Source organism: Eleutherodactylus coqui, chromosome 13, assembly GCF_035609145.1.
Source record: "Eleutherodactylus coqui strain aEleCoq1 chromosome 13, aEleCoq1.hap1, whole genome shotgun sequence".
In the NCBI taxonomy this organism is placed as follows: domain Eukaryota; kingdom Metazoa; phylum Chordata; class Amphibia; order Anura; family Eleutherodactylidae; genus Eleutherodactylus; species Eleutherodactylus coqui.
Genome location: NC_089849.1, coordinates 11,072,278 through 11,082,022, shown reverse-complemented (window position 1 = coordinate 11,082,022; position 9,745 = coordinate 11,072,278). Strand labels below are relative to the sequence as shown.

The following is a 9,745-nucleotide window of genomic DNA, read 5'->3' as shown; positions in this document are numbered from 1 at the left end:
AAAATGCATGGAGGGGCGCAGCAGCCTACGGTTCCATCCAATCTCCTCCACTTTGAGGGATGCAGTGAGCCATCAGCAAAGACCCCAGCTCTCAGATCAGCAAGGGTCTCAGAGGCAAGACCCCCAGCAATCAGACTTTTATCACCTAGCCTATGGATGTAGGCACGTCTCAGTCGTTCAGCTCTTGGTTTGGGTGAAAACCAATATGGCAGCCTTCAGAGCGGATTTTTACCCAACTTTCCCAGACTCCAGCATGACATAGCTGCCCAGTTATAGAAACCGGTGTCGTATCCACGCAGAACAAGACAGATCTTAAGTACGCCGAGGATGCTGTACTGTCGGCCATCATTGTTGTCACCCAGCTTTCCCAGAAACATCCAGAATAGGTGGTAATGAGGACGCCGCAGGGTGGTGTTAAATATTTATCATAAAGTGATCCTCGTTATGTACACATATACACAGGTCAATCAGCTCTATCCCCCCCTAGTGGTTCCTGTCGTTTGGCGTACACAGCGGTCTCCCCACCAGTGAACAGTTAACGAGCGCGTCCAGGTCCTAGTGTAAAGTAGTGGAGTAAAGTAGTCCCATGTGCTGGGGGGGAGAGGGGAGTGTGGAGGAAGGGGTGCTGGACAGGACAAGGCACAGGTGTGGGGTGCGATCTCCACCCTATGAGATGATCGTAATGGATCCCGTGCCCCCCAGCTACGGGAAAATCTGCAGTTCGAACTTGGGGGCCCACTCCAGGGCGCTCTTCACAACGGCCAGTGCTGCGGCCCCTAGAGCCACCGTCAGTCCCATGACCGCCAGCTTCACCAGTCTGTTAGTGCGGGGTTTGGCAAGGACGGTCTTGTTTCCGTGCTCTGGACGGACGGAGTCCCTGAAGCGTCGGCGGAGAACCATATCCGGCCGCTGCTGGGTGGACGCCAATTCAAAGTCCTTAAAGGTCGACACGGCGGTCCTGGGACAAACAAGCATTAACACAAAATAATTAGTGCAGCCCAAGTGAAAAGTGGAGATAAAAACCACCAAAAAGGAATTGTGTGCAGTCAATGGCGCCCCCTTCAGCCCCCTCCATTGAATTCCCTACCCAGGCCCTCTGGAGTGGTCAGTGTGACTATTGGGGGCAGTTGGGTTTATCTGGGACCCCCCTCCTCTAAGCTGTAACGCTGCGGTTCCCGGATGGCCGCTTGTGCTCACCTTTCTGCCTGGTGCTGCTGCGCGGCTTCTCTGGAGAGTTCAGATGGGGGGAACTGAACAAAGAGGTCGCCGGCTTTGCTGATGAGGGTCTCATAGGGCAAATCTTGTGGTATCTGCGACAGCAGGTGATGCACGGACGCCATATCACACTCGCACTCCATCACTTCTGCTTCTCTGTGCAACACAATCTACAGCGGGTGGAAAAGGAGAGTCGTACAGGAAGCGACCAATCGCAGCAGCTCTTTAGACAGCATGGCACACGCTCTTACCACGGCCGCAAAGTAGATGGGCATCAGAGGGTGACAAGCCAGGAAGAAGTCGTACAACCTAACCACGTGCCTGAAGTCTGACAGAACGTGCCCAAACCACGTGATGAGCCAACTCAGGGCGAAGATGGTGCCAACCTCCGCCCTGTGGAGAACAAGCAAAGTCAGCCGCCCTTCACACACAGAACTGAGCAAACGGTGAGGGAAAATGCTGCAGAGTAAGAAGGCTTTCAGAAACAGAAGGGTTAATAGTCTGCCAATTAATAAAATGCAAAGTGATGGAGCGAAATGTAAATCCCATCAGTATTTGGGGTGACGCCCTTCACCTGCCATCAGTTCTTCCAGGGACACTCGCACACAGTTAGATTCTAGTCCAGTGTATGATTAACCAATTATACCAAACAGGTAAAATGTAACAGTCATTAACTGAAGCAGCTGTGTAGGAGGCTTAAAACTGGGTGAGGAACAGACACACTCTGCTACAAAGGTGAGGTTGTGGAAGACAGTTACATGGCACAGATCATATACAATGGCAAGACTGAGCACAGCAACACGACACAAGGCAGTTCTGCATCAGCAAGATCTCTCCCAGGCAAACATTTCACAGGAGACGGAGGGTTCAGAATGCGCAGTTTAGGCTCTTTTGTAGAAGCACAAAGAAACGGCCAACGTTGAGGACACAGTGGTCAGCCAAGAAAACCTAGGGCAGCAGATGAAAGACACTTCATGCTTACCTCCCTTCAAAATCAGGTGTCCAGTAGTGCCATCAGCAGTACAATGAGTGTCTGCAGGCAGCAGTGAAGCATGATGGAAAGCGGTACAATAATGAGTGTCTACAGGCAGCAGTGAAGTATGGTGGGTAGCGGTACAATAATGGGTGTCTGCAGGCAGCAGTGAAGCATTATGGAGAGCAGTACAATAATAAGTGTTTGCAGGCAGCAGTGAAGTATGGTGAGGAGCGGTACAATAATGAATGTCTGCAGGCAGCAGTGAAGCATGGTGGAGAGCGGTACAATAATGAGTGTCTGCAGGCGGCAGTGAAGCATTCTGGAGAGCGGTACGATAATGAGTGTCTGCAGGCAGCAGTGAAGCATTGTGGAGAGCGGTACGATAATGAGTGTCTGCAGGCAGCAGTGAAGCATGATGGAAAGCGGTACAATAATGAGTGTCTGCAGGCAGCAGTGAAGCATGGTGGAGAGCGGTACAATAATGAGTGTCTGCAGGCAGCAGTGAAGCATTATGGAGAGCAGTACGATAATGAGTGTCTGCAGGCAGCAGTGAAGCATGGGGGAGAGCGGTACAATAATGAGTGTCTGCAGGCAGCAGTGAAGCATGGGGGAGAGCTGTACAATAATGAGTGTCTGCAGGCAGCAGTGAAGCATGGGGGAGAGCGGTACAATAATGAGTGTCTGCAGGCAGCAGTGAAGCATGGTGGTGGCGCCTTATAAGTTAACGGATGCGTTTCAGCAAATGGAGTTGTGGATTTGGTGAGGATTAATGGTGTCCCCAACGCTGAGAGGTACAGGCGGATACTTACCTATCATATAATACCATCAGGGAGGCAGCTGATTGGCTCCAAGTTTATTCTACAGCAGGACAACAATCCCTAATATCCAGCCAATGTCATTGACAACCATCTTCAGTGTAAAGAAGAACAAGCAGTCCTGGAAGTGATGATTTAGCCCCACAGAGACCGGACCTCACATCATCCAGTCTGTCTGGGATTACATGAAGGATCGGAGCGAGCCGACCTCCACAGAAGATCTGGGCTTAGTCCTCCAAGATGTCTGGAACAGCCTCCCTGCTGAGTTTCTTCAATAACTGTGTGCAAGTCTGCCTAGAAGAACTGATGGAAGGTAGAGGGCGTCACAACAAATAGTGATGTGATATACATTTCTCTTTTGTTCAGTCACTTTGTATTTTGTTAATTGACAAACTATTAACCCTTCTATTTCTGGAAGCATTCTGACTCTCCTGTAAGTGGCCGCAGGAACTCACCGCGCAGGATCTACTCACCGAACCATGAAGTCGTACAGCTCGGGGTTTACCAGCTCTATGATGGGCATCAGGTAGTTGAGGATGTGTTTAGTGTTATCCATACTGGGATCCATGAAGTCCCTAAAGGAAAAGGGACAGAACAGCTGAGCAACTCCAACAGGACGGGGAGGGGGAGCTGCGGCTGTCAGAGCATGCTGGGAGTTGTAGTGAGTGATGCCATGGCTATAGAAGGTGTTGCCCCCTATAGCTTCCTGCAGGGAATGTGTGCGAGAACAGAGTGGTGCCAAAATATAAAGTTATCCCTTATCCATAGAAGAGATAATAACTTTAGGATCAGTGGGAATCCAACTTCTGGGACCCCTACTGATCGGCAGAATGGGGGTCCCAGCATGATTGAAGGAGAGGTCACAGATCCATTCATTTCAACAGAAGTGCCAAACATTGTAAAGTACAACCTTCGGTGTTCCTACTGGAATGAATGGAGTGGCAAAGAGCATGTGTCACTTACGCTCCATTCATCGGGACCCCTGCTCGTCCAATCAGTGGGGGGCCCACTTGTTGGATCCTCATAATCAGAAAATTGGCCCATCTCCTGTGGATAGGGGATAACTTTGGTCGGGGTTCGCGCTTTAGGACTCCTGTTGTTCGTCAGAACAGAAGTCTCGAAGGTCCCTGAATGAAGGGGGAGGTTGCGCATGCGCACTACCGCTCCATTCATTTCAATGGGAGAGACGGATATTGCAGAGTACAGCGCTGCGCGACCTCTAGCGCCCCCACTGAGAAGAACAGAGCAGAAGTGACCTCGGCTCCATTCTTGTGGGGACCTTCGGGATTAGTAAGAGTCTCGCAAGTCGATTCTCCACCGATCGTAAAGTTGTCCTCCAACTACTTTACATCTTGGCACAGTGCATTTAAAGGGGTATTCCCATCTAGGCGCGTTATCCCCTACCGACAGGATAGGGAATAACTTACCAATCGGTGAGAGTCAGACTGCTGGGACCCCCACCGATCCAGAGATAACGCCCTCGGCACATCTCTTAAGCTCAGCAGCAATGGCCGCGCATGCGCACCATTCAGTTCAATGGGAACTGCCGGAGGTTGCCAAATGCTTGAACTTGGCTATCTCCAGGGGGCACATTCACCTTAAATGGACCCACCAAGCGCTTGAACTCGCCTATCTCCATTGGTCCCATTGAAATGAATGGTGCGCGACCACCGGTGCCAAAATTTTGGGAGACCCCGTCCGTGATTTCTCTGCATGAGTGGGCCGAGCGCTGTAAGATGTGTGGGCTCCTTGGTGTGTGTGAAGGTGCCAGTCGCTGAGGTACGAGGGGCTCACATAGACCCACCTTAGGTGATGTGTGGACAGCTTATCCACCAGGAGAGTGGCTAACGGCCCTCCCACCACCAGCAGGAAAGTCACTACAATATCATGATATCCCTGGTAATAGTGCAACTGCGAGTTTCGTGCCAACACCTGCAGGATGATGTCAATCAGCTGCTCCTGCAAGTCCTCCCGCTCCTTTAAGGGCATACCTGCGAGGCAAAACCAGACGGAGCACCCCCATGTTTGAGAAGAGACAGAGAAACACGAGCCTCAACCCAACTCCCCAAAGCAGAGTCACCCCTTCTCTCACATGCACAGCGGAGAATGCCGGGCTTCAGTCTAGACGCTGCTCCCCAACCAGCGGGATTACGGCACCCCCCAACGCCCCCCTCTTAGCGCCAAGAAGCTTTGGCGTAGGCTGGGCAATCGCCTATACAGCAACTCCCCAATCCGGCATCCGTGAGAATTACCGAGTGCCAGATTATCAAGCGTTCCGGATATTAGGAAGACTGGCATCCTCCTGGCATTGAGATCCCCTGGCAGAGCATCATGGGAGTTGTAGTTTACCAGTAGATGTACCACCACCCCACAACCCCACTGTCATCTCACCAGGGGGGAAGCGCCTCAGCGAGCGCCGGACGTCCAGCAGGACCTGCTCATAGTCCTTATTGTTCACCCGCAGTTCAGGACCTGCAGAGAGCGGACAATCAGTGGTGATCCCCATCTCTAGCGCCCCCTGGTGCTGTCCGCAGCGCTGCGGTCATACCTGGGGGTGGAGGCAGCTCCTGGGTGCCGACATTCAGGAGTCTGGGCCACACTTGGCATCGGATGTCGTCAGTAAGAAGTCCGCCCTCGCTGATCGCCATCCGCCGCAGCGTCGCTACATCGGGGGGCTCCTTGTTCAGCGCCTTCTGGATGTCACACAGCTTCCTGCGCCGGCGGAAGTCACTGCCTGAGGCACAAAGGGACGGGTGTGAGGAGCCGACCCCGGCGTGCGAAGAACACGCGTATACACAATATCGGGGAACATATATACTATAGCAGGGGCATATACACTATATAGCAGACAAAATGTATAGTGAAGGACCGTATATAGTGAGGAATACATATTGTAGGGCAGGGGGAACATATATATATATTATATAGGATGGGTGATATATACTGTATAGCAGGGAGTGAATCTGTAGGAGGGGGCATATAGACTATATAGCAGACTGACAGAAAACGTATAGTGGGGGAACATACATAGTAGTGAGGAATATATATAATATAGGGCAGTGGTGATATAACGTATAGTAGGGAACATGTAATGCATAGCAGGGAGTGACATATAACATATTGGGGGAACAGAAATAGTGCATAGCAAGGTATATATATATATTTATGTGTGTGTGTGTGTGTGTGAGGGTGATGTATACAATGTATAGCAGGGGCATATATAATGTATAGTTAGGGGATCCATATAAATGTGACACAGAGTAATATATACTGTATAGAAGGGGTCATTACATAAGTACCCCTCTTGTAGCCATATGTCACCCTCCCTGCCACCCTGTATTCTCTGGATCCCCATTTGGGTGACAGATATACCGTACCATAAATTGAAGGTGTAATATATAGCATACATACTGTATACCAAGTAAGATATCTAATGTATAACAGGGGTTATCATATAAGTACCGCTCTTGCAGCCATATGTTCCAACTCCCTTCCACCCAGTATTCTCCAAATCTGTTGGGGTGACAGATATACCGTATACCAGGGAAGGGGGGGGGGGTGTGTAATATATAGCATATATACTGTATACTGAGTAACATATATACTGTATGGCAGGGGTTATTACATAAGTGCCCCTCTTGCAGCCATATGTCACCCTTCTTTCCACCCTGTATTCTCCAGGTCTGTTGGGGTGACAGATATACCGTATACCAGGGAAGGGGGGTGTAATATATAGCATATATACTGTATACCAAGTAACATATATACTGTATGGCAGGCGTTATTACAATAAGTGCCCCTCTTGCAGCCATATGGTCCCCTCCCATTCACCCAGGAGGTGGAAGAGAGGGGAGGTGAAGGTGTAATATATAGCATACATACTGTATACCAAGTGAGTAAGATATATAATGTATAACAGGGGTTATCGTTATCATATAAGGGCCCCTCTTGTAGCCATATGTTCCACCTCCCTTCCACCCATTATTCTCGGGATCTGTTGGGGTGACAAATATACCGTATACAGGGGTGGGGTAATATATAGCATATATACTGTATACCGAGTAACATATATACTGTATGGCATGTCTATTACATAAGTGCCCCTCTTGCAGCCATATGGTCCCCTCCTGTTCACCCAGTATTCTCCGGATGTGTTGGGGTGACAGATATACTGTATACCAGGGAAGGGGGGTGATATATATGGCGTATATACTGTATACCGAGTAACATATATACTGTATGGCAGGAGTTATTACATAAGTGCCCCTCTTGCAGCCATATGTCACCCTCCTTTCCACCCATCAGAGTGACAAATATACCATAAACTGGGGGTGTAATGTACAGTATACTGGGGGTAATATATAGCATATATACTGTATACTGGGGGGGGGGGGAGATATAAAGCATATATACTGTATACCATGTGAGTAACATATACAATGTGTAGCAGGGGTTATTATATAAGTACCCCCCTTGTAGCCATATGTACTCCGGATGCCTGCCGGGGTAATATATAAGATATATAGTGTATAGCGGGGGTCCCCGTGTTGCCCCTCCTCCTAGCTCTCCATCCTCCGTCGTGCTGACGGTTACCATGCCTCCCCGGCTCCGTCCCGCCGGTCATTCTCCTATATGAGATGCAGGAACCGCTCCGTTACCGGCAGCATCTCCCGTACACACTTCCGGACATTGCACTCATGACGTCATCGCCACCGAGCCTGCGCACTAGTGACATCACATGACCGGAAAGGCGTGACCATGTCCGAGCAGCTGACCACCGGGCCACGCCTCTTTTATTTGACAGGATTTGTGGGTACATCAGGTAAACTACAAGTCCCAGCAGCCCTTGCTGCCCCCAGTGATAGCAGAATCTCATCTGTGCTGAAAAAGACGTAAAGCAAGTTCCATGTCCTGCTGTGGCTGTTGCCCATAGCAACCAGGGTCCAGAACTGAATTATTAGTCCTTGTCTGCATGTTGCACACGGCCTGCGCCGATATGAAACGCCAGAATCTCATGTTTTCCCCTTAAATCCTCAAACCGAGAAAAAACGTAGTAAATAAATGTAATCTTCTGTCGCTGGAGACGCCGGCGACAACCAATCCAACGCTATTATCTCTCACGCACACTGCCGCCATACAAACCGTGCATACGGGAGTCGTATCATCACTAGGCGGTTATACGCGGAGGGCTGGTTGGCGGCAGCTGTAGGATCCGTGATTTATTTTTAAATGCGCCGTACACAAGTATGTATGACACACGCGTGTTTGCTGCGTATGTTAAATCCCCACAGTGCATTTTGGTGCGTATTATGTACGTCACACCACAAAACAGGACATGCGGCGGTTTTTATTCACGCTTGTATTCTGCACGTCTAAAAGACACACAGGTGCAAGCGGCCCCATAGAAATCAATGGCCTTCTAACGCCGTACATCGCGAGCGTGAAAAATACGCATTTAACATGCGGTCAGCACGCGGCTGTGTGAGCGAGCCCCAAATATATCTGATGCAGAACTCCATCGCCTCAAGCGCATTTTTAACCCGTTAGGCACGTTTCACACGGGCGAATGCGATATCAAGCCGCAAAACCCTGATGTTGCGCACATTTAATGTCCTCCAGGGAGGAGCTGCAAGGGGGGGGGGGGGGTCAATGGAAAAAAACAATTTCACTATAGTTTTTTTTATGATTTATTGTTATGGCGTTCGCAGTGTGATATGAATATGGTGTTAGGTTTATTCTACGGGTCTTTACGATTATGACAACTCCAAATTTATAGAGGTGTTATTATGTTTTACCAGTTTTGCGCAATATTTTAGGCTGCCTGCACACAGGCAGGCCGGACCCCGTGCCGTCACTATGGCGACGACGCGCCCTCATCTGTTGTGAATGCGCCAGCCGGAGTGCCGGCATATGCGCAGTTAAGAGGATGCCGCGCCGTCGCTATGGCGATGACGCGGCTCCTGCAGCCATTGTGCAATGACGATTGCAGAATGGCCTCGGGACGGACAACTTCCATTGACTTCAGTGGAAGGCGGCCGTGCGTAGCCCGCACAAAATCGCAGCATGCAGCAATTTCTCCCCCGTGAGCGGAATATCCCAATCGATTTCCACTCATGGGCAGGAAATCGCGTTTTCTCAAAGCATGCTATGGGCTGGATTTGCTGCAGAATCTGGAGGCGGAATACCGCTCCGGATTTCGCAATGTAGATCCGCCCGTGTGCAGGAGGCCTTAGGAGAAGCGAGGTGATCAGAAAATGGCTATTTGGGATTTTTTAATTTTAACATAATTTTCTGTGCTTAATAAGGCCGAGAAAATCGTGCAAAATTTTTGCCCCGCGAAACGCACAAATATGAACTCCATCTTTTGAATAGGGGACATGAGAGGGTTTTCCCCACATCGCATCACGGTGCTGGAAAAAAAATTGTGGCATGTCCTATCTTTCGGTGTTTCCTCAGAACTAGAGATGAGCGAGCACACTCGTCCGAGCTTGAGGCTCATTTGAGTATTACGGTAATCAAGATGCTCGTTACTCCAGACGAACAGCACGCGGTACTCGAGTCAAGTGGATTTCGTTCCCCGCATGTTTAGTGCCATTACCACTTCCTGCTGTGACGTGCCAGCCCTATCCCACCCCATAGTAGTTAGTGGTTGGGCCGATCAGGTGACCGCCGAGTACTTAAAGTGGTCCGGCCCGAGGCTCGCCTTAGACACACGCTGGCAGAGGTTAGGGAAAGTGCT

The 9,745-nt window shown here is 50.0% G+C and overlaps 1 protein-coding gene across 2 annotated transcripts; it reads right to left on the bottom strand.

Moving 5' to 3' along the window:
- Positions 1-409: 409 nt before the first annotated feature.
- On the bottom strand, positions 410-7,733 carry TBC1D20 (TBC1 domain family member 20). Of its 2 annotated transcripts, none has more exons than XM_066588209.1 (8): positions 7,600-7,733; positions 5,555-5,740; positions 5,398-5,478; positions 4,811-4,997; positions 3,480-3,581; positions 1,467-1,608; positions 1,198-1,385; positions 410-958 (listed from the first exon to the last, which is right to left on the bottom strand). In XM_066588209.1, exons 1-8 carry the CDS (start codon positions 7,628-7,630, stop codon positions 703-705), a joined length of 1,173 nt encoding a protein of 390 aa, XP_066444306.1. In that variant the 5' UTR covers positions 7,631-7,733; the 3' UTR covers positions 410-702. The 2 variants fall into 2 exon arrangements, with proteins under 2 accessions (XP_066444306.1, XP_066444307.1); XM_066588210.1 differs by having other exon boundaries at positions 7,665-7,716.
- Positions 7,734-9,745: the final 2,012 nt, after the last annotated feature.